The sequence below is a fragment of the Acanthochromis polyacanthus genome, chromosome 19 (assembly GCF_021347895.1).
Source record: "Acanthochromis polyacanthus isolate Apoly-LR-REF ecotype Palm Island chromosome 19, KAUST_Apoly_ChrSc, whole genome shotgun sequence".
Classification (NCBI taxonomy): domain Eukaryota; kingdom Metazoa; phylum Chordata; class Actinopteri; family Pomacentridae; genus Acanthochromis; species Acanthochromis polyacanthus.
Genome location: NC_067131.1, coordinates 26,141,317 through 26,166,775, shown reverse-complemented (window position 1 = coordinate 26,166,775; position 25,459 = coordinate 26,141,317). Strand labels below are relative to the sequence as shown.

The 25,459-nt window shown below is 39.0% G+C and overlaps 1 protein-coding gene across 1 annotated transcript; it reads right to left on the bottom strand.

Moving 5' to 3' along the window:
• Nucleotides 1-1,942: 1,942 nt before the first annotated feature.
• On the bottom strand, nucleotides 1,943-21,731 carry LOC110963170 (ras-related protein Rab-37-like). The gene is made up of 9 exons (XM_022211387.2): nucleotides 21,497-21,731; nucleotides 10,727-10,837; nucleotides 9,986-10,027; nucleotides 9,529-9,595; nucleotides 9,345-9,397; nucleotides 7,930-7,995; nucleotides 6,821-6,877; nucleotides 6,663-6,739; nucleotides 1,943-4,885 (listed from the first exon to the last, which is right to left on the bottom strand). The coding sequence occupies exons 1-9, from the start codon at nucleotides 21,644-21,646 to the stop codon at nucleotides 4,774-4,776; spliced, it is 735 nt and encodes a 244-aa protein (XP_022067079.1). The 5' UTR covers nucleotides 21,647-21,731; the 3' UTR covers nucleotides 1,943-4,773.
• Nucleotides 21,732-25,459: the final 3,728 nt, after the last annotated feature.

Below are 25,459 nucleotides of genomic sequence, written 5' to 3'. Positions count from 1 at the left end.
GTCAAGTTGACACAATAAGATCAACAGGTGTGGCGGATTTTCACACTACGCCCACTGTTATGAGTTCAGTGGTCCTGTTCACTGAGGTCACCGTGGCCTTTTTTCTAAGAATAACAATAAGAATTCCATCCATGCATTATCTATACCAGCGGTGTCAAAAGTGGCTCATCAGAGGGTCCAATCTGGCAGGTGAGACGACTTTGTAAAGTGTAAAAACTACAGAGATTACATTAATTGCACATTGTAAATTTATAAAAGCGTAAATTTAAAATAATTTAGAGAGCTTGACAAGTTGTTTTGAACATAAAGTAAAATACTGTGTAGATCATAAAGTAAAATATTAATGCTCATTGTTCTTTTGTCATTTTGTGCCTGTTTTTTTTTTTTGCAATATTTTGTCTTGTTTTGGGGTTTTTTTCTTGTTTTTCATCAAAATGTTGTTTTTCTCATGTTTTTGTCGTTTTGTGTTTTCATTTTGTTTCGCTTGAGTTTTTTTGTATGATTTTGGTTATTTTGTGTTTCATTTTATTTGTTGTTTTTTGTCTCATTTTTGTCATTTTGTGTCTGTTTCGTCTCCCTTGTCCTCCCTCATTTGTCCATTTTTTGTTGCTTTGTGTCACGTTTTTGTAAAATTGTAATAATTTGTCTTGTTTTTGTTGTTTTGTCTTTTTTTGTCTGACTTTTGTTGTTTTGATCATGAAGTAAAATATTATATTGTTCAGTTCCAGATACCTGTGACTAAATGTTTTGTGCCTTTACAGACTGTCATCTGTAAGTTATAATGTGTAAATAACAAAATGAGGCATAATGTATGTTATGCCCAGCTCGTTGTAGAGCATAACAAAAAAGGAGGTCAACACGGTGACAACTTTTAAATAATAAAATTAATTTATTAAAGAACTCAACCAAGAAATAACCCAGGCTAAACCCAACATAATCAAATCCAAACCAAAATTAAGAAGAGTGCCTAGCAGGCACCTGCCATCCAGGAGGGGAGAAAAAAAAACACCAGAGGTGAGAGGAGGGAGGGCAGGCAGGCCAGGATCTAAAATGAAAAGCAAAGACAGGACACAGGAAAACAAACATACTGACCCCAAGTCCTGTGGCCGTCACATGTAGTTGAAATTTCAATTATTTTTCTTCACAGTTTTCAGGTTTTTCATCATGTTTTGCAAAAACATAATTCCTTAAATGTGAACATTTTCAGAATGCACTTTTTTTGCACTAAAACAAAAGAAAAATTTCAGTTGTGGTTATTTTTAGGTTATTTTACTCTGATCTTCCTCCTGCGGTCTACTTGATGCATATAAATTACTTACAAAAACAAGTGAAAAAGCACAAATTAGTTCCTTTTTAAGAATGAAATATGTTTTAAGTTATAAAATCTATCAAATTATCGTCTGTATTCCCAGTTTAGAGTTGACTATTTATGTGTAACTAATAAGACTATGACTTAATGCTGTATTATTGGATTCAACTTTGATTTGTTGTTTTCTCACATTTATGATCAGTTTAAGGCTTAATTTAAGTGACCCACTTTATTTAACCAGAACATCACACTTCCTTAAAAGAAGTTGACAGATCAAGTTGTTTTAAAAAATCTATATTTCTGCAATTTGACTTGACTGCAGGCACGCAGATGAGAAATAATTCAAACGAAATACCATACATTTACATAGACTGAGAAAACTGTAGTAGGCTAAAGAGAGATTCAACAAAAAACAACCTTGTGCTTTTATCTTGAAGGCTAATCCAGCACCTGGAAGTTGTTTTCTTTTTCCTTCTTTCTTACTTTACTATATATGAGAGGTTGATTTTGACGTTTCAGAAGTGAGAGTCTATCACTAAAACTAACTAAGCCAGGGTCCAGCTCGTGCAAACTGTCTCTTAGTTGAGTTGAACTGAACTGAAAAACGGCAAAGGTGACTGTGAGGAAGACTGCTGCTTTGTGAAAAATAATTTATTTTTTATGCAGCATTGGACACATCAAATACAACTTTTTGCAGCATGGTTGACCAAAAAACAAACAAACAGCTGCTTCGTACACACAAGGCCTACTGGTCACAATCTGGATCATTTTAGGTTATTAACCACATCAGACCCAGCATACACACAGTCATGGGCCATTTCGACATCTCTGCAGAAAAGCATTGCATACTGTAATCAATACAAATTCATGAACTTTCTTGTCATACAGTAACACAGAGCTTTTGCTTGACATTATTATTCCTTTTAAACTGAACTTATCAATATTTAGAAATTAGAAATTGATCAAAGGAAGATGTATAATTGAGAAAATGTCACCAAACCTTGACCTTGTGTAGCATTTTTCCATCTTTAAGCTCATTGTTTTGGTCGTCTAGCACACAGCTCTACTGTATTGTTCTATTATCATTAGTCTCATCTCATGTACAAATCTTTTGCTAACATAGAGACAAAATGTCCCAACAAAGTTAGTAAAAATCTGGTGAAAACTGTGTAGCATTTAGCTTGAGTGCTGACTTAATATTAATGCTTATACATCTCATGTAACTGTTTGCTGACACATTTTCCAAAGCAATTTTTAAGCAATAAATGCTGTAAGCAAGACACGCTGTGCATTTTTACGGCTTGTTTTCCTCCCCAAAGTGACCACAAACATATTTAAAAAATCGATTAATGTGGTGATGTGGACTTACTAGATATTCTATACCTGATGTTGTATTTCCAAAACCAAACTTAACCATGACCATTGAGTTAAGATTTGATTACATATGTGCATTACTTATTCATCTTCTTATATTCTTTCTGATGCAGATATAAAGACTTAGATATATTCTGTAAGGAGTTGCACACAGATAGAACACATGCAATCCAGCATGCAACTGAGCTGCTTTAAATTAAAGTTCACAATCAGGGCATTAGGACAAAATGTAAGCTTTTTCAGCATCATCATACATGTCAAACATTTTCTCATAAATGTGTTCACTGCACTCATAAATGCACAAATGTACATAGGTGTTCCCTAAATGACTGACAAAATTAGAAATTCAATCACAGTTCAATGTCAAGTGACTCAAGTTGTGTTGGTCTTATACAGGATTCCTCCTCTAGAGGCACACTTCATGGGTCTATTCTTCTACATGGCCACAAGTACAGATGTCCAGCAGTCTTCTTTTTTTCCATCAGATGTGTCCCTGAGCATTTCCTGAATCAGCTCACTTTCACCAGCAGTCGACTCTGACTTCTCAAGAATACCAAGTCAGGAGTTATCCAGTTTAAGTCCGAAACAGAACGGGCTTTTATCCACGTGCTTGGCTTTGAATTGTATCCATGACACAATGTTTGGCCTCTGTCTGGAGCAATTGTGTGATACATAAGGTTGCAGCAATGGTTACATTTTAGTGCAAATCTAATTTTACAAATTTGCCATGAGTCTGTGTTGTCTTCTGGCTTTTGTCAGTGATGCGTGGTGTCCCTAACATCTACAATATCTAGCACTTTGGCAAACAGGTCTGTTGGTAACATCCTTGTTCTCCAGTCAGCAATAATTTAAATAACAGGTAAAACATTTTCATGAATTACAGAATTTAATCACTGAAAAGTTAAATATTTTGGGTAGTAAGCTAATTCACTTTTTTTTTTCTAAAAATAAGATGAAAAGATTGATATCAATTGTATGTCTTTGTGTATAGTATGGAGCTTCATTCACAATGATAAGCTAAGCAAAGAGAAGTTAGTGTATATAAATTCTTTGCTGTGAAAATATCTATACTTTGGTTTCTGATCAAAAACCTTCAAAACTAAAGGTCTGTATTTAAAAAAGTACTTATTCTTGGTTCATATATTGTTTATGACCAAATACCTTCCTGTAAATGCCCACACCATGTCCTGCCTCAATCTTTTACCATTTTTTTGTGGCACTGCAAAATAAAAAATAAAAAATACAAACATAAAGCATTTTTCCAAATCTGCAATCTGTTTACATAGATACAGGTGATGTTTGCCAATATAGTGATTTTTTTTGTTGTTGCTGTAGATGTTGGAGTGACAGGGCAGCAAGATGGCAGAAGAAATGGAACTTATTTTCCTCCCCGATTTTAAACAATCAACTTTGAGACCTTCATAGCAGTTTTTCAGGGTCTATCCTGAACTAGGTACTTTTTCTCAAAATCTGAACAAACATTTGGGCCACTCTGAAAACAACCCAAAAGTTCCTGCAGTGGAAAACAGCCTCTTGTAAACATGCTAGCCAAGGTCACTATAGTGTCTGTGGACTCTTGATTGTGTTGTATTTCTGTTTGTCCGTGGATTAAACAAATGTACACATGCACTCTGTGTTAATGAGTGAGCTCTGAGACTGTTTGGACAGAACTGCTGCCTCTGCTCTTTATGCTAACCTAGACTAACCATGCATTGACTCCAACATCATATTTATCACAAAAGCATGAGAGTGGTATTGATGTAATCATCTCAAGAAAATGCATAATGCTGTTTTCTAATAGAGTTAACTAGTTTTACTATAGATCAAAATTTAAAATCATCAGTGATTTTAAGATGCCTAAAGAGTTGGAAAAATTGTTCATACTTAAACTGTTGCTTGTGTGAGTCTAAAGTTTGGTTTGTCCTTCTTCATTGAGAGATGCACTTATGGCTTGTGGTTTCGAATGAATGGCAGTGTAATATCTTGGTAGCAGCAGTGAGTAACAGGGCTTCGTCTCACTCAGCAGCTCTCGGTGTGTCTCTGACAGTCTGTTCACCTGAGTGGTGGGAGGACGATTCTGCAGCTAAGATTTAGAAGTAGCTACAGCAGCCTGACTTCTCTCTTTGTGCTTCAATATAATCGTGAATCTGGAACTTGGGTTGGTTGGGGTGCTGGTGCTGGACAGCCCGGTGCTTCAGTTCCCTAGAAAGCAGAACCAGAAATCTTAGAGTAAGAAGATCACATCAATGCTGTCAGTATGATGTAAAAACTGCTGAGTAAAACTTTCATTTAAAGCTGTTGTAGAGGATTTTTCTGCTGTGATAAGAAATACATGCCTGTACATGTATACTGTAATGTTTCTGCTTTGGAAATATGAAGAGATCAGACATAATTAAATCTAACATTTCCTTTGAACACCACCCCACCCGCCCACGACCCAAGTGAGGATAAAGAGGTGTGTAGAGAATGGACGGATGGATGGATGTAAAATCTGGGCCTTTCAAGGCATGTATTATATGACATCACAATTCAGTTCAGTTCAATTCAAAAAACTTCATTTATTTAGAATTTTAAACTCAAAGGAGTAACCCCCCACAGATACTTCTGGACAATTTTCTGTTGGCCAAACATGGGACAGTGTTACGTGAGAGTGTGTACATGCAGACTTTTATGTTCTTTCTATTTATCGTTTTTATTATGTATGCATATTGCATATTTAAAGTTTTTAAGTGTGGTAAGGGGAGATGCTCCCATCAATTTCGTTGTATAATTTTTGTGTACAGTGACAATAAAGCTATTTTATTCTGTTCTATCTTACATTTTTGATCCGGTGATGAACTTCCTGTCCTGCGCAGCAAGGTGACGTAGCACTTCCTGTTTTCCTGTCTTCAGCTGATCCTGCGCTAGTGTTACGGCTGTTCATTTCTCTATCTCAGTTAATGTTAAATTCTGCTTACTGACACTAAAAACCACCTGTACGATGAGTGAAATTACTACACAAACCGGCCCTAAAGCGCTTGTGTGCAAAACTGCTTCATAGTTCTTTATATAACTTGGTGTTTGGGATCTGCTAGCCTAGCAGCTAAGAAGCTGGACATTACTTCTGTTTCTCCCTCTCTCTTCTGGTCAATGTGTTTTATGCTTAGTTACTGGCCTGCCTCCTTTAATAATAATGATACGTATAATAAATGTAGCTTGTTCGTTGTTTTGGAGGCGAGGCACAGCTCCGTGCTGTGTTAAACAACTCAATAGTTGTAGCAGCTAGTCAGCCCCCGGTAGCTGGTACGTAGCGACCGAGCATAGCTCCTGTGTCCATTTCCGTAGCACCTAGGGGACTGTCTGTAGAAAGTATAGTCCCAAACAAAGCCTGTGATTCACCAACCACCTCCCGTTAACATTTCTAATCGTATTTTCCCCACTTAGCAACACACCTGCTGAGAAAAAGACTGGTAATTGGAAACTCTGTAATACCAAACTAAGTTAAAGACACTAGCAACCACAGTGAGATGGATTCCTGGGGCCAAAATGGGCAAAGTTGAATCATATTTATAACTGCTGGTAAAGGATAAACGTAAACATAAGATTGTAATTCATGATGATGGTAATGACATCCGATTAAGACAATCAGAGGTGTCTAAAATTAATGTGGAATCAGTGTGCAATTTTGCTGAAACAATGTAGTTTTCTCTGGACCCCTGACCAATCGGTTCAGTGATGAGATGTCATAATTCAACCACTAGATGTTGAAGTGATGTCCAGAAAACAATGTGGGCTTCATAGATATTTGGAGAAGTTTCTAGGCAAAGCCTGGTCTTATTAGGGGAAACGCCATACATCTCTCTTTGGATGGTGGGGCTCTCTTATCTTGGAATATATATATCCCATTGTATGCTACAAAATCAGTTTTAAGTTCATTTTAATTTTTAAAAAATCCTGCAGCTATAGTGTTAAAAGGTATTGAGTGAAGACTGTATCATACTTGGCCACAGCAGTGAAGGCCAGGTCTACGTTGACTCCCGTTTTGGCACTCGTCTCCATGAAGGGAACCGAATATTCCTGAAGACATGAATATGAGCAACCAGTTGTAAGCAGCATAGTAAACAGTTGTGCTTGTACAGCAGTGAATGACAAACTCACTCTGGCCAGTCTCTCTCCTTCATCTCTTCTAATTGCTCGGTCACTGCTCATGTCAGCCTGAAAGAGGGACACAATATGGCTAGATTAAAACTTCACTAAAGATTTGATGCAATAAAACAAGTGAATGTTAGCATGCTTTAGTCAAGCCAGGGGAAGAGGGTCTGAAAATGGACATAAGCTGTGTGGCATTCAACAATGTAGATTTGGATAACGCATTTGTTGAGCATTACAGAAATGTGCAGGTTGAGATTTTTTTTTTGATTAAATAACATTTGTTCTGCCAAGATGATCAGTAGGAAGTTTGGTTCTCCTATTATATCAAAATTCAGCATGTGGAGTATATCAAATGTACTGTTTTGTCAAAAAACTAATGAACCACATTCTGCTTGAATACTTTGAAACCCATGTTTAGATCCATATTGTCATTGGTTAGCAAATTTACATTTGTACAGACCGTGGCAGTCTTGAGTTTCCAATGACTGATGTGTCTCTTCTATGATTTTCTGTGATGGAATCATTGAAACACATGCATCTTTGTCACAAAAAAACAATCATGCGTTTTTGTTCTGAACCAATTTATTATATGACTCCTGAAAATATGACAAAATCTGATGGGTATAGAATTTACATACAGCAACTTGATTTATCATTTCTGGTTACGTAGAAAGCTGTGTTAATCAAATTTTCTTAGTAGCATAACCTCTTAACTTCTCATGAGTGGCTACAGTTGACTGCAGCTGCTGACTCCTCTGAGCCAATTTTAATAGGGGCCATTCGATACACTCATTAGACACGAAGGTCCCTTGGAGCTACTTTAAAGCAGCTACAGACTCCAAAATAATCTGTGCATCTGAGACAATTGGTCAGGGTGGTCAAAAGTCAATCGTCAATCATGAACCATCTAAATGTAAGTCTGCAATGAATTAGAAGCTGCTGGAACACAGCTTTGAGTGTCCTTACTGTTTTACATCCCCATGACCTGAGAGGCTACTCAATTTTACATTCTTCTTAATGCTAAGTCAACATTTTTCTGAACCTATTTCATCCAGAAACCACTATTTCCAGTGTTTTCCTTCACACACTAACCTTTTCAAACCATTGCCTCTCACCTTGTTTCCAAGCAACATGATGACTACATCACTTTGTGCATACTCATGGATCTCTGTTAGCCATGCCTGGAGAAAGAGTGACAGACACACAAGGCAAACATGTACATGTACAGTTCATTTGGGCATACATGTAGCAGAGGCTAATTTGAGATTTGCAATAGTCACATTCAAAGGGAAGTAATTTACATTCTACAGTACTGAAATAAACAAACAAAATTGTGATGATACGGAAAGTCTTGGATATTCTGCTTAAACTATAATGCCTAGCTCCATAGTCTAACTCGAACTTGTCATTTAGCTTTGCTGTAACTGTCAGCCAACTTAATCTAAAGTATCTTTTGAAATACCGTTTTGTAAAATCAACTCGTATGTTGTTTAAGCAGAATATCAGACCAATTTACCTTCAGCTTTGAAACAAAATGAGGCGTCTTTGTCATTTTCTGACCTGATTCCCTTACCATCCATCCATCCATGCCATCTATGTAGGCTGAGTGACTAAAGTGGAGGCTTTTAGGAAAACCCATTTACTGCACAAAAGAAATGAATCAACCAATGTTTGCATGTTGCTACATACTGTGTACTTTACCACGACAACTACTCTGGAGTTATTAGACCCAATGTTTTAAGTGAAAATATACTTCAGCCATTGAATTAATACAATTTCGAAGATTAGTGCAGTGAAGCTCACCCACCGACAGCCCTTACTAACAGATGCTTGACAAATGAAAGGCAGGCATGAACCCTTGACCTCGAGAGTGAGTGGATCCAGTGGCTTTATTATACCGTGGGGGATTTTGCTGCTATGTTTTGGGTCCACTTTAATGGGTAAACCCTTAGAGAGAAGAGTCACTGCACATCAATACAAAGTTGTTCACCTGTGATAAAACATTTCGATCCTGATGGACATGGTCTCTTCCAGGATGAGAGGTTCCTATTCGTAAGGCAAAATGAGTCAGTGATTGATTTTCTAAATATGAAACTGTTGTGAATCACAGTCACCAGATCTCAATCCAGCTTTGGGTAGATTTGGATTGTATACAGTGCTCCTCACCGCCATCACCAAAATACCAAATGAGAGAATATCTTTGGGAAAAGTTGTGTCTACCACTTCAGAAGAGACTGGGATACTCAATGCCAAAGACCATTGAAGCTGTTCTGACAGCAGATGGTGTCCAAGAAATTGTGTTTTTTCCCCTTTAATTTGTCATCCACCTACATCTGAACTGTCAGGATCCCTGCCTCAGCCCCTGATCCCCTTGTCCTAATTAATGTCTGTAAATGGGTTCTCCCTTAGCATACCATGACAGTGTATAGGCACTATCAGCTCACTATGTTTTATTTCCATTTTGTTGAGAACCATTTCCTCTTCTTTATTAACCAATTCCCATATCATGGGAGAAATATTCCATACTTACCCTAATGTTGTCAAAGGATGATTTGCTGGTGATGTCATATAAAAGAAGCAAAGCTTTGGAGAGAAAACCAATAAAGAAAATGATGAAATGGCATGTAGGTCTAATGCAGTTAGTCTATACATAGCAACACATATTTAGATAGATATAAAGTCTGTGATGTAGATTATGGTTTATATTGTCTTACCGTGTGCATCTCTGTAATAAGCATGTGTCACACTTCTAAATCTCTCCTGTCCCGCTGTGTCCCAAATCTGAGATAGAAAAGAAATTGAGCTTTTTACACTTGGCTGACTTTGATTTTTCAGTTACAGCACTGGTGCACACGAGGAACCCAGTAAGTGCTTTAAAATCAAGGTGCTCAGGTGAAAGCACATTTAATCCTCTGAGACTATTTTAATAGGAGCGATTCGATAGATTCATTAGACACGAAGGTCCCTTGGAGCTACTTTAAAGCAGCTACAGACTCCAGAATCATCTGTGCATCTGAGACAATTGGTCAGGGTGGTCAAAAGTCAATCGTCGATCATGAATCATCTAAATGCAAGTCTGCAATGAATTAGAAGCTGCTGGAACACAGCTTTGAGTGTCCTTACTGTTTACATTGCTATTGCTGTGGGCTGAGAACTGATTTACTTACTGACCTGTAGTTTGATGTTTACGTTGTCCACAGCTATGACTTTATTCTGAAAGTAGCAGAAACAGAGGAGAAATTTGAGACAGAAGATTGTTTAAACCAAATTACAAAAACAATGAAACCATCATGTTAAGTAGTATCTATCCATGCACATAGTTCTGGTTTTGAGGAACTTTGAAACATCTGTTTATAAGACTTTTGCCTCCCCCACAGCACACAGAAAAGTTACTCACAAACCCTGTCAGTTTTGCTTGGATGTAGCATCATGACATGACTTAGCAATAAATGATTTATTAAAAATGGAGCAATGACAAAACAATGATCATGTTTTTGACAACCTATATTTCAGCATTGGAGGTTGAACTGGCGCTCTTTCAATTGTGCCATGGTGTTGCACCCTTTTCACCTGCAATTATTAGCTATTGGCATCAACTAAAGAATTAGTATTACTTTATGGAGTAAATGAAGAAAACATTGTAGGAGAAAAGTAATGGTTCAGATTTTACTTTTGTGCCAGAACTGCCTAATTTCTTACAGAGGGTTTGGGTTAAGTGACAAGAGGCACCTGAAAAGAGACCACTGGTAGTATGAAGAACTCAGAGACAGATATCCTGGATAGAAATTTGAACAAATTAGACTTGAACTAGTGAGAAATATTTTGTCTATAAATAAGTTGTGTGAACTTGCACTTTAAACACAATTTTTCATTTCTACAAGAGAATGAACTGTATGTAAAAGACACACAAACCGTGAATCCAATGCCCACTGTAGCAGAGAAGGAGCCAGGGATGAACTTGCCCTGATCAAACTGCACCAGCAGAGAAGTTTTCCCCACACCACTGTCCCCTACCAGGATTGTCTGCAGGAAAACACAAACAGTAAGGATTCTTAACCGCAACCATGCATACACTACCTGTCAAAAGTTTTAGAACACACTGATATTTTCAGTTTGTTATTGGAAATTTTGCATGTTCATGTTCATATTAATTGTGCTCTAAAATGAAAGCATAGAACAAATAAACAAATGAAGTAAAAAAAATCAGTTTACAAACCAAAATATTTTCTAAACTTTTGAATCAAAGCCACCTTTGGCAGATAGAACAGCTGAACACACTTGTGGCATCCTTTCCACAGTGGAAATCAAATATTCTTCAGAAAGTGCTTCCCAACTCTGTTGCAGAACTTCCCATAAATGTGTGACACTTGTTGGTTTTTTGCTTTCACTCTTCTGTCCAATTCATCCCAAACCAGCTTTGTGCGGTTTAAGTCGGGAGACTGTGCTGCCACTCCATTTTTTTCAAGTTTACCATCTTGTTCTTTTTTCCTAAGGTAGTTCTAGCATAGCTTAGACTGATGTTTTGGGTCATTATCCTGTCGCAGGATGAACCTTTGACCAACTAGAACATACCAGAGGGTACTGCATGGTGCTGCAGAATGCTGTGGTAGCTGTTTTGGTTCAGGGTTCCTCTCACTCTGTACAAGTCACTGACCCTGGATCCAGCAAAACAGCCCCAGATTATCACGCTTCCTCCTCCATGTTTGACAGTTTATGTCAGACACTGAGGAACCATCCCTTCTCCTACTCAACAGCATACAAAAATCCTGCATGACGAACTAAAGATTTCAAATTCTGATTCATCAGTCCATAATACCTTCATCCAGTCCTCAGTAGTCCATTGCCGGTGTTTCATGGCCTCTTTATCTTATTCTGACATCTAAGCAATGACTTTCTTGCTGCACCTCAACCTGTCAAACCTGCTACTCCAAGTCTTCTCTTCACAGCTGAAACTGAGACTTCTTACTACGACCACTATTAAGCTGTACTAGAAGCTGTTGTTCTGTGAGCTGCCTATCACTAAGCTGTTGACTCTCAGAAACTTGTCTTCTGATTCTGTTGTGGCTTTGGGTCTTCCAGACCTCTTCCTGTCAGAGTTTCTCCAGTCTCTGAGTGCCATTTGATGGTGAAGAAAACTGTACTCTCTGACACCTTGACTTTCTTCACAATTTTCTAGGAAAGATCTACATTTTTAAATGTTATGATGGTCTGTCTCTCTTCTATTCTTAACTGCCTTTTCCTCACTATTTTTGCAGCAACATACTACTTTCTGCAGTACAATACTGTTCAAATAATGCTTTGGAGGGTATGGTGCCATGGTGTGTTCCAGCACTACTTTTATGCCGACAGAGGAGGTTGGAAGTAATCAAGAACAGTTGGGACACCTGTAGGATTTGGTAGCCTTAACTGTCAAGGCTTGAGCAACCTCCATTGCTGCAGAACAGTTTTAAGTTGTTAATCCATTTTTTGTTCCCTGAAAAATGCCTTTTTGTATAATTCTAAAATGTACATCCTTTTTCAGTTTTGGGTAACCTTACCTTATTATTTTTTTAACCTCTGGCAGTTCACCGCTTACCTTTGTACCATTTCAAGCTATTCATTGGATGTGAACTACTTGAATTTCAATAAAAAACTGGAAAAATTGGGGCATTCTAAAACTTTCGACTGGTTGCTCACGGGCTCTGAATACACAAACAGACAAATTGTGGCTCACAGGAGGGCTGGATGTTGATCAGTATTTGGGATGGACGTCATCACATCTCACCCAAACTAACAGTGGAGGGAGGCTTCGTCAGACTATGCTGGATGCAGTGTGTGGGAAAAGTAGAGATAAACTAAAACAAGACAAGCTCACAAATGCTGCAGCGACGTAGTTAGCTTCCAATTAGTCTTGTGGAAGATGTCGGTCTGAGGAACACTCTTAGGATTGCAACGAATTATGGCACGAGCCTCAATCTGTATCACTGTAAGCTTTTTTATGTGTGATGATATAAACCAGGACTATAGTCCCCGATGCAGCAGTCATGGGTTCGAGTCCATCCCATAGCCATTTGCTCTTCTCCCCATGTTTCCTGTCACTCTCCACTGTCCTATATAATAAAGGCTAAAAAGGCCAACAAAAAGGAAATACAAACTTAGACTTTACAGACTAAAAAGTCTTCTGCACAGTCACACTTGTGCACTTTTTTTGTGCTCGACCACTTTACCTCACTCTAACAAGGACAGCTGCTACTGAACACAGACTGTTTATGCTGTAGACTATTTATAAATTATATTTAACACATTTGTTCTGCTATTATACAATCTGCTATTATGTCATTGCACTTAAAGTACAGCTTCAAAAGAGTAACTGATTGTTGCTAAAAGATTTTGTGGTATTAGTGTGAGTTTAGCGTCAATTGAATTATTCTAAAGGCTAACGTCTATGAGACACGGGCTCCATAATGCAACCATATACACATAGACCAGCTACCTTTAACTGGCCTTTTCCTTAAAGCAGCATGTGTGTGTGTGTGTTCAGTTTTGATTAAATTTTATTCAGCATCTGCGTCACAGTGGACATTTCTCATTTCAAGCACGACAAATATTGTCTTTTATTAGAGCTTGTCAGTGTATATATATTACAGCGTGACTCACACTGCTGGAGGAGATAACCTTCAAAACAATGAAACCAATGAAAAGCAGCATTCAAAAGCATCCAAGTTAGTCACCACAGCCATCAGCCAATTCTTCATATTCTATTAGGAACACAGCAGTACCAACCACCTCCACAGACAATACCCTCTGACTGTGACAGAATAGGTGAGACATAGTCAAGCTGTTCTCTGCTCTCTGAAAAGTAAGGATTTGAGGGTTTTGATGCTGAAAAAACAGGCTGAGCATCTGTTATCACCTCACTTCTGAATCATCCATTCAGAAGTGGTCTCAACAAGACATCTGGCAGTGAGCCTGTAACAAATATTAAACCCTTTTGCCAGACAAAAACATAGTCAATAATGCAGCAAGCCACCAGAATACATTCAACAGTTTTTATCATTTCCATTGTCGATGTTTTCTTGAATTAAAATTTTCTAAATTCGGCTTGCAATTCAGTGAAAATGTGACTAAGTTTATGAATAGATTAGTATTATGGCAACTGAGCAGTCAACTAAAACACAAGATCAATTCCTGAAAGCTTCACAAAGAGCTAATTAGCTGGAATATGTTATAAAAAAATATTGTGGGTAACTAAAACAATTGTACACACGTCGCAAATGTCAACAACTCATAGTGTGAACCTGAGGCAAGCTGATTGGTCAATCCTTGGTCTTGATGTTAAATATTCTATATTTTTTTTCTGTCAAGTTTAGTATCACCACAGAAGATCTTATTACAATATAATGCATTTTCTTCAAGCTTAATACAATTAAATGGGTGGGACAATTACCCATCTTGTAATTGTAATTGCCCCACACATTTACAGGACCACCAGAGTAAATTCTTTACATTTACATCTGTACAAATTGAAGATTATCTCAAGCAACAACTAAAACTCTTGGTGAAGGACAATGAAAAAGGTCATTTAGACAAAAAAAATGCATGATAGGACATAAAACCAAATGAAAGTCTTGTATGCTACCCTGTGTTCCCCTTTTGTAGTTTTCGGCCCAAACTACAATCACAACTGTGAAAACCTAAAATAAAAGGACCACCAAGCACCTCAGGAAATGGCTGGGGCCGTTAACTGCAACTCCTTCAAAACCTCAGAGAAATAATTCAAGGTAAAAAGAGTCAGAGAGGCGATACAGTACAGGCACACAAGTGGTCTGAAGGTGGCAAAAGCAGGGATCCAAGTGAGGACTGGCAGGATGTAGATCATAGAAGGAGCTGTTCAGGAAGCAGACAAGGTTGCATCGAGGCTTAATCCAGGAGGAAGTGAGAACAGCAGTGGAGGACATGAGAGCCTACAAATTGGAGAGAATTAAACAGCAGGAAGCTTGGAAAACCTAGCTACACCAAGCTGTTAACGGCACAGGCAAGTCCTGAAGACCATCACTACAGCCATCAGCACAGGAATTGATAGGGCAAAACAGTCCTGACCATCCAATGCAACTGGCAACATCTGAAGGCAACTGGCAGTTGATAGTGGACCTCCAATAACAACTCCCCAACCACATCTCAGCAACCACCCTGTGACCAGATGTTGCGTCTGAAGCCACGAAACAAGCTGTACTAATGCACTGACAGTTCTGTTGCAAGATCGCTTGGAAGAGTCCTTCGAAAGGAAGCTCTCAGTATGCAGGACCGATCGGCGTCTGTCGGCAGCTTGGATTGATAGCAAGGTGTGTTCCACTGGAGGAAGGATGGAGAGGGTTTGCAAACCCTTACCCCTAACAGAACAAAGTTCCCACTCGCCCAGTCAGCCCTGTATATATGATTTTAATGAATCTTTTACAAACCATTTCAGTTTTTATTAAGAAATTTCAAGATTTTTTTTAAATCTCATAGTCCCTGTCAGTCCATGCCCCTCACAGCTCTTATCAGGGCACTCCATTTTTACCCTAATCTAGCCCGGTCTTTGGCCATACCCTTCAGCTAGTTAGACATTGAGTGTAAGGAGAGGAGACGGGGCATCCGCAGCAGAGATAGCCTAAGATGGCTCTGGCTAAAGGACGGAGAGGTGGGGTTTCAAAGTAATTAGTTATCTGGACACGGATGATGTGTCCAGAGACCTTTAATGACATCTGTTACCTGTTTTTAGGATGTCAATAATAGCAACATATCGCTTACATGTGAATATGTGCAAATAGGAGTGACAACATGGTACAATCATACTCTTAATATTACACATGAAGATACACACGATTATAATGTGAATTTATGAGTGGCGGGACAGAAGTGTGACGCTGTTTCTGTGGTAACAGAGGTTAACTAGGAAGTGGGGCTCTCATAAAAACCCTTTGGATGTTGGAGGCAATTACACGAAAGCACCACAGAAGTTCATGAATTAGACACTACATAGTTTATTGTGTGTATGTGTTGCGGCAAGAGAGACAGACAGAGACAGAACGGGAGGAAATTAGATTTTACTCATCTTCAGACCTCACAAACAGATTAAGTGCCTTTCTTCCTGTATAAACTCAGTTTTTCTTACTAAGAAGTAAGCTTTGATATGAGCTGCCCTGTGGTAATACACATGCATTATCCCTTTAATGAATGGAAAGTTGGAGTAACATTATGTGAATTTGGAGTCATACAGTTCTGCAGATCAACACTTGACTGGAAAATGAGGTATATTACTGTTATCTTCCTAGAGAAAAAGATGTCTGTGACTTTGGCTGGAATGGATTTAGCTTGACAGGTTCCATATTGCCAATCATTTATTTTGTTGAAAGCCACAGAACCAAATTCTAAAGGTCAACCTGATGGCTGAATGAAATTTTCAGAAGTGGCAATGTGTGTTAGGTAACATAGACATATTTTTCTTCCATGGCATGTGTCATTTTATATCTTGATATCAATATATGGTTCAGGCATGCAGGTTCTGTAAAGCATCTTGAGACAATTTGACCTGTAATTGGCGCTATATAAATAAAATTGTATTGAACTGAATATATAATAGAAAAACAGAGCCAGGGCTGCACAGTGGTTTAAGTGGTTAGCACTTTTGCCTTGCAGCAAGAAGACCCCGGTTCAAATCCCAGCCTGAGCCTGGGATCTTTCTGCATGGAGTTTGCATGTTCTCTCTGTGCATGCGTGGGTTTTCTCCGGGCACTCCGGCTTCCTCCCACAGTCCAAAAATATGCTGAGGTTAATTGATTACTCTAAATTGCCCATAGGTGTGAATGTGAGTGTGATTGTGTGTCCGTATATGTAGTCCTGTGACAGACTGGCGACCTGTCCAGGGTGTCCCTTGCCTTCACCCGAGTCAGCTGGGATAGGCTCCAGCACCCCCGTGACCCTAGTGAGGATAAAGCGCTGTATAGAGAATGGATGGATGAAAACAGAGCCATATTAATTCCAAAATTTGTAATAAAATACTAAAATGTATGGATCACAAATAGTGTGTTAAGAAACACATTCAAATACATTTGCAATATGAACACAGGAGCCACATGTAGTCATTTAACTGTACATATCCCTAATAAATGAATTTGACAATATTCAATATTTTCCTTATAAATGCCATGAAAAAAATCCCACCCAACTACAAGCAAGTACTGTTCTGCCCTCCACCTCTAGCTCTAGGTTGTGGCAGGTTCCTCCCTTCCTCCCTTCCTCCTCACTTCCTCACTCTCCTCAGGTGGGCAAGTGTGCATGTAGTGTTGGTGGACAGGTGCTGCCAATCTAGTCAGCAGGAGTTGGGAGTAATCAAGCCAACTATCTCTTCTTTCATAAAGAGAGTTTCTGCACACCACTCGATGCCAGACTGTCAAACAGTCACATCTGGACTCCTGCCTGCTCGTGCCCACACCCGGATTCCTCCACAATCCCCTCCCTCGTCTGCCGGAATCCTCCACCACGTCGATTGGGCCAACATCTGCAGCACCTGCCGCCTCCGCCAAGCCACACTCCAAACGCAACATGTCACCGATCCCCTGCCACGTCCTCTTGTTCCCCCCTCTCTGCTTTTGAAGTCAGCTAAGTTCCCTGTTTAATCTCTAAGCTAGACCTTGTAGTGTATCCTGTTTTTGGAGCATCTAGTCTTCCTGATTAGTTTCTTAGACCTTCTGCTTTATGATCGTGTTCGTAGTAGCTTCCGCTTTCCTGCCTGAATCTTACCTATCATGGGTTAGTTTATCCTTGTTGTATTTTGCAATACCCTGGCGTGGTGGTTAGCACCGTTGCCTCTCAGAAGATTCCCGGTTTACGTCCTGGTTAGGGCGCCTGGGATCTTTCTGCATGGAGTCTGAATGTTCTCCTTGTGCAGCGTGGGTTTTCTCTGGATACTCCAGCTTGCTCCCACAGTCCAAAAACATGCCGAGGTTAATTGGTGATTCTGACCCTCGGGTCCACAGATTTTGATTCTGGTTATGGTTATTCTAGAGGGCTCTAGTATTCTGAGTGCATTTTGCCATTTATTGTGTTTGTGACCTTCGCGTCACTTGTTGTTCATGTTCTGTACTACTTTTGTTGGACAAAAACTATTGTTTTATCTTGCCTTACGCTTGTTCATCCTGTCTCTTACCCTGCACTTCAGCCTTATCTGTGGATCCATAACAAGTATTGACTATATGTCGAAGCCTAATAAACAACATCTTATTCCCCCAGAGTCATAGAGGTCCATTGTTGTCCAAAATCTGTTTAAAAAAAACATCAGTGAACCTTATTTGTGCAGCGGATTCTTTAAGCATCTTAACAAATTGATGATTTACATCCGTGTTAGCTTGGTAATAGTCTTAAATTCCCTTGCATGATGATGCCTTGTTACGCTTGTTGACGTATTATTGCTGCTACATGTTTGTCCAGCCACACTATCTTTCATTTGGAGCTGAGTCACTCTCTTTGTAACTTTGCTTTGGTCTCCATCAAATCTTGAAAAAAATGTTTTTCTCTTAAGATAGTACGAAGTGCTCAACCATCTTGCTGCAAACTGGGTCTGTCTACAATTTGTTGTTTGGCAGGTACATGCAGTGGGTTTATTCGACTTTTTGTTTGAAAATAGCTGCCAACTGGAAACAGTGTTGATAGAAGTAGAGTTTGTGTGCAGCAAAACCAAATCAGTGTACTGAAAGGAACTCAAATGCTCTGTATGACTGAGGTGAACTGCAACGTTGGGTAAAAAGTCTCTGGGGTTTATCATTGTGAGAAGTGTTTTTCACATTACACAGAGTCGTTTAATAAAAAATGCACATAATTGCTTTTATAATTGCAGCTTTTAAAAGGTTGACGAGCAGCTGTAAGCCACAGAGAGAGTAGGGAATTTGAAAAGTACTAAGAGATGTACTAATGAACCTTGTTTGGGTCTTGATAGGATTTATTGGCAGTAAGACAAATCTAATGTTATCTTATCCTTTATAGATTTGTGTAAGATAAGGTTAGAAAAACCCAGAAGATATTCAACTGTGGCACAAAAGCAATATGACATTGATTTTCATTAAACTTCTCTGGAGCTTAGTGTCGCCATGGTAGTAGAATGAAGGGAAAAAATGGCCAAAATACAGTTTCCCCTTAGAGCTTCTTCTAGTCATTTCAGCTCCACTGGCCAAACCAAAGAGCACTCAAAAAGCTCCTGTTTCTGTTGTGTGATCCTGGTGCCTCAGGGACAAAAAAAATGAGGCAGGGTGAAGGAAAGAAAAGAGTCACTGTATAAGATTTTATATACATGTATATAGAAAGCATGACTATTAGGAACAAAAAGGGCAACATGGATAGACTGACTTGTTCCTGCTGTTCACTTGAAATTATGCTGATTTTTTTCAGAATAGAACAGCTAGTATTGCTACAACTTCCCCCCTTACCAGCACACCTGCTTTTCTCATAATATTGTGTGTGTGTATGTAAGTGTCTGCATATACACAAGTACACGTTTCTACTCTCTCCATCTTTGTTAAGACACTGATTGTCATCTAAAATTTCTTAGAACCTGATTCTAACCTGATCACAAAAACCAAACCTAAATAAAGTTGCACCCAATAAACGTTCCCAAATCCAGCCAGCCATTGCTCCCCAGGTGTAAGGCCAAAATGAACATTCTTGGGTTTATCTGGATAAGGGACACGGGGGAGAGCTTTGAAATACAGTAAGTCTCGCTAGCACCAGCCGGAATTTAACAAAAAATTACATTTTTACTTCTGCCTCATCAAAACTAAAGACAAGAACAGCCTTGTAACACCAAATCAGTCATACTAATGTTAATGAACCATTCCAAAAACTCTCAACTGCTACTCTATCAAATTTAGTGCAACAGTAATGATGCATATCAAATACTACATTCATTTGAGTCATGGTGGCACTTACTGGCTTCTTCGCTGAATATGCCACGCTCTTTTACTTTCAAAAAATGGTGGTTGGTGTTGTTTTAAAACAGATATAGATACCTCCCAGGCGGAAAGGGTTATTGCTCTAACAAACCATCCATCCATTTTCTATGCACCACTTAATCCTCATTAGGGTAACGAGGGGCTGGAGTCTATCCCGGCTGACGTAGGGGACACTATAGACAGGTCACCGGTCTATCACAGGACTACATATAGAGACAAACAAGCACACTCACATTCACACCTACAGATAATTTACAATCACTAAATAACCTCAGCATATTTTTAGACTGTGCAAGGAAGCTGGAGCACTCAGTGAAAACCCACTGGGCTGGGACACAAACCAGGAATCTTCTAGCTGTGAGGCGCCGGTGCCAAAAATGAGGACACGCCAAAATCTCAATTTCCAAAAATGTCCTCACTCCCAAGATTGTACAGCAATAGTCCAAGCAAGTCTTTACCCAACAGGGAAGCAAATCTCCACAGCATGGATGTATGAACAGATTTATATCCCCACGACATGAGTAAACACACACACATGTTGCTCGAAGGCAAAAAGCAATTAAAGGCAGCTGGTCAAAGTGGATATGGTTGCATTAGAAAGCCAGTGTCTCATAGACCATTAGCCTTCAGAACAGCTCAGCTGAAGCAAAACTCGCACTAATAACAGTCATTTAGCAACAATCAATTATTCTTTCACATCTGTACTTTAAGTGCAATGCCATAGCAGCAGACTGTATAATAGTAGAACAGATATGTTAAATAATATAATCAATAATCTCCCTCCTTGACAATGGATTTTAAAATTGTTGATGCCATAATTTTGCTCAGTGGATGATACTTAAAAGGGAAGTAGGGCATTGTGACTGAAGCCCAGAAAGAGGCAGAAAAAGAATGAGTTTTGAGTGGCACTGCGCCCTGGAAGCTGTCCCAACTGCACAGCTTTATAATATAATGTGACATTTCAGTGAAGCCAAAAGGGACTTTAACTTCCATCAACAGCGAGGTCAGAAGCCAGCACCGGAAGGGATTCAGTGGATTAATTTATCTTGGACTTTGAATTTGCGCACTAATGTAGCAGCCTCAACTGCTTCCCTGTGGATACGAAAGCAGCTCAACTTAAAAGAAATCATGAAACATTTTTCAATGTTACTGTAGTCTGTGTATGTAAGTCTGTTTTAGTGGCTTTGACGAAGGGATCTTTGAGTTGCTATGCCATTTCTGACAACAAATATTATATATGATTGTATTTATGTTGGTTTTATATATAATTGTCTTTATGTTAATTTTTTTATTTGTGTGTTTTTTTTTTCAATAAAGTGAGATAGAATTTAATTAAAGTCTAGAGACAACATGTTAACAATACAGGTGTAAACAGATTTTTAAAGGTTTGATTGTAATGACAAACCCATCTGCAGATGTTAGAGGAAGTTAGAATATAAACAGAACGTGACCTCATTGAAAGATTTCTTCAATCTGCAGCAGCAAGAAGCAACAGGCCACTTGAGAAGAGCTAAAAGCTGACAGATCAACAGAAGAAACGATCTGTTTAGGGCATCCACACTGCATCTATGCGGGGATCGGAGCCACTGAGAGTCCGAAATTAGGACAAAAACAAAGAAAATATTCGCCAGCCTCCACAGAGTTGAGCGTTTTTGGTTTACAATCTGCTCTGTGGCACAGTTCCTGGGTGTTGTATCTCTGTTACCTCACAAAGTCCTACCTTGTGCACCAACTCCTCGTCATATGTCGGGGCTGGGGGAGTTTTTGCCTGGCTCTCGGTGGTCTCTCTGGATCCGGATTCGGGATGGATCTCCGGGTAATCCGTTTTATAGTACGCCGAGATCGGCTCCATGGACTCCATCCGCTCCATCGTGCCGTCCTCCCTCCTCCGCGCGAGGATGCTGCTGGAGGATGATAAAAAGCTGACAAACCGCGCACGCTCTATTAGGTCATCCACTTCTTCCCACGCAAAACCCTCAGTGCTCCAGAAGCTCCTCCTTTACAATGAATCACAGTCGACTCCAGCCTGCATTACCTAACATTTAACGGGCATGATTTCACTCACATCATGTCACACTAGATTAATGAAGGGAGGATGGACGGAGCTCAATTTTTTGACTTGTGACCTCCAATAAAATTAGCTGAAATGTTTTTTTTCCTGTAGTGTATTGTCTTCAAGTGCATTGTCTTGAAACCATTCATGCATGTATAGCTACTCTGGAGACCTTTTTTTCCCAACTAATGTTTTTTTTAAATTAATTATGATAATGTCTTTACAAATTCTCCAATTATTTACAATGGAAAGAATCATTTATGAATTAAAAAATGACTGAATATCACTACAATGTCAACTAATTAACCGTTCAAATTGAATAACAACCACCTTCTAATCAGCTAAACAATAATAAAATGAGTTTATTCAAAAAATGTTTGGATTGTGTTCTCTTTATTAAGTTGAGATAATCATATTTCTCTTTTGGTAATACATCAAATTTTTTAGGGAAAATAACAAATTGTGTCTGTATCCGAGAAATCCCTTTCCACTAAATTACCCATTACAAAAACACCTCTCACTGAAATGTGTTAATTCCAGATCACATGACCTGCTCCACATGATGTCATTTCCTCCTGAAGAACAGACTGGCAAGACTCCAAGGCTTTCTCAGTTATTTAATATAAAGTAGTGTGAGTCCAGTGTGGATTTATCGCATGCCTCTATGCTACACAAGGGTCATTTTCCTTCTGCTAAAGGGGTGATTTCACAAATTACAACTGATTTTCCAATTCCACTACAAGGCCAACTGTTTTAAGCCAGTAGGTGGAGACATTTCCTCACATTTGAGCCTGAACACAGAAACAGAAATCACTTGGAACTTTTCTTCTCATAGAAACAAGTTTGGTCTTCAGTTGAGACGCTGCATCGCTGTGGTCATCAGTGGAGTCTACACACTAACAGCTGAACTGACTGTTCACTTTACAGGTATAGCTCTATTTTAAAGAAATGTGACCAAAAAATTACACTTACACTATGTTGATTATTTATTGACAAAAATGATCCAATATAACAAATGCTTGAGCAAAAAAATGTGAGCCTTGTCTGTCAGAATGTGCAGCTAAATATTCTCACTAAAGATTGATCAGTGCTCTACATCAGTCGGTCTGATTAAAGATCACTTCTCTCTGCTGATCGCTGTGCAGCAACGGTCCAATAACATTCTGAGAAAGTTCCACAAAGTTCTAGTAATGTTTTCAGTTGGGTGTTTTATTTTAGTTCTTAGAATGATCATCTTAAAGACAAAGTTCTTGAAACATTTTCCGGATAATGCATTGAAAATATCCATTCTTTGTTGTCATGTAACATTGTGAGAATGTACAGGTTCTATAATGTTTTCCATCCACAACACCCCAATACAGCCTGAGAACATTACAGGCAGAATGCTACATTTATGTTAAAATGTCACACAAGAGGAACATCTTGTAAAGAACGGTCTGTCATCTGAAGACTTGCCATCTTGAAAATGTTTTCTGAATGTTGCTTTGAGAACATTTTTTTTGTCTGTTTTCAGTGGGGAAATCTGTATTTGGCCACATTCAATGATGGATTCTGGAATGTGAAATTTGAGTGCTGGTAACAAAATCGTTCCTCCAGATGGTGCTTATGAGCACGTTTCAGACCATTTAAACCCTATTGGTCATAATTTTATGTGACTTTTTTGGTCACATTCATGGATGGACTTTGGAAACTGGAATACGAAATTTGACCAAGTGTTGTTGAAAAAATCATTCCCCCAGATGGCGCTTAGAAGCACATTTTTTGGTCACATTTTGGAATCTGGAATTTGGAATGTAAAATTTGACTGTCAATAACAAAATCATTACCCATAAGGTGCTTAGAGCGCATTTCAGACCATTTAGAACATACTGAGCACAGTTCAGAAGTTTTCAGGTGGTGAAAGGCTGTTTAAGGCCATAAAAATCAATGAGATTTCCATTGCCTTTTTTAACCTCAATGTTGACCACCATGTTTTTGATGGTAAACATTAATATAAATATGAAGGCAAAAGCGTGTTAAATTCATTTCAGACAGGACACTTTGTCAGATTTTATCCATTTATTTCAGACTCTTCGTTGAATGAAGGCTCATCTCCACTTCCATTGGTTAACCATGTGGGCACCAACTCATAGAAGAAAAAAACAGAAAACATGTGAGCACTGGCAATGAAGTTCAGAGCGCCTTTACAACAGCATTTATCAGCCTTGACACCTAACATTAATGGACTGCTTGTCTTATGAGAAGACAGATATAGTGAGGTCATACAGGAAATAAATTCTCAGTGCATAAAATGAACTTCCAATGACTATGAAACACAATAACCCACAAGAAGACTGTTCTAAGACACTATCTGCATAGAGACTTAACACCCAGACCTGCACCAAGAAAGTGTAATATTAGGATGTTTATCATTGCCTTTTGGATGACTTCTCCTTTCCCAACAAAGCTAGAACATCAGGGTTTAAATGTCTTAAATTAAACTGGATTTGAGAGTTTGACTATAGACTCAAGAAGGGAAGGAGGAGAACAAGTATTGAACAGATTATGTTTGTCCAAGGGCTGCACAGTGGATTTGTGGTGAGCACTTTCACCATGCAGTTAGAAAATCCTTGGTTCACCTCCTGGCCTGAGATCTTTCTGCATGGAGTTTGCATCTTCTCCTTGTGCAGTGTGGGTTTTCTCTGGGTACTCTGGCCTTCTCCCACAGGTCAAAGACATGCTGAGGTGAATTAGTGTGTCTAAATTGTCCATAGGTGTAGTTGTGAATGTTCCTGTTGGTCTCTAAGTGTAGCTCTGTGATAGACTGGTGACCTGTCCAGGGTGTCTCCTGCCTTCGCCCTAAGTTAGCTGGGATAGACTCCAGCCTCCTGTGACCCAAATAAGGATCAAGCAGTGTAGATAATGGTTGGATGTTTGGTCAAATGTTGGCAAGACGGGTTGCAGGAAGAAATGAAGCACAGATGTGACTGAGGAGTACTCTTAATGTTGCTGGATGCTTTGTTGTCACTAAACGTGATGATTGTTTTCTCTACCATTTATCTTTCTGCAGAAAGGGGATTAGATCATAACAGAGTGGTAGCTAGTGGGAAAAAAATGGAACCCCTTTGGCCATATGTCTTCAAAACAGACCCCAAAACCTGCTGAGGCAGCAGCGTGAGATAAGAACTTTGAGACAACCAATGATTCTGGTGTGTCATTATCAAAGAAGCTTATGCTGTTTCAGCACTTGTACACAGTGACCCACTGTGAATCTGACTGTGAGTCTTAATGTCAAGCTGACGAGCAACTTACTCACAATTTAAAAGGGTTGAGAACTCTGGTCTCAAAAGAGCTGCCTGAAAAATGATTAATGATGGATGATTAAGGTGCCCCGCCAAAGACCGCATGATTCTATTTCATCATAGATTGGAATGATATAGCATCTGCAGAACTTAACCAAATAGATCTAGCATGTCCTTGGGCAGATACTCATTTGCTGTAATCTAGAGACAAAGCCAAGTCGTTGATGATGTACCACATTAAAAACAAGAGCTGTTGTACCAAAGTGATCTCCAGTAAAGAAGTATGGAAGTATGTACTACCTAAGAAGTGAAAGTAATGTGTTTAGGTCCATATGGAGTTATTATGGTG

Coding starts and splice junctions, on each gene's coding strand:
- LOC110963170 (XM_022211387.2), bottom strand. CDS start 21,646: ATGGAGCGGATGGAGTCCATGGAGCCGATCTCGGCGTACTATAAAACG. Junction 9,398..9,528: donor TTATTACAGAGATGCACACG/GTAAGACAATAT, acceptor TTCTCTCCAAAG/CTTTGCTTCTTTTATATGAC. Junction 6,878..7,929: donor TCATGTTGCTTGGAAACAAG/GTGAGAGGCAAT, acceptor TCCCTCTTTCAG/GCTGACATGAGCAGTGACCG.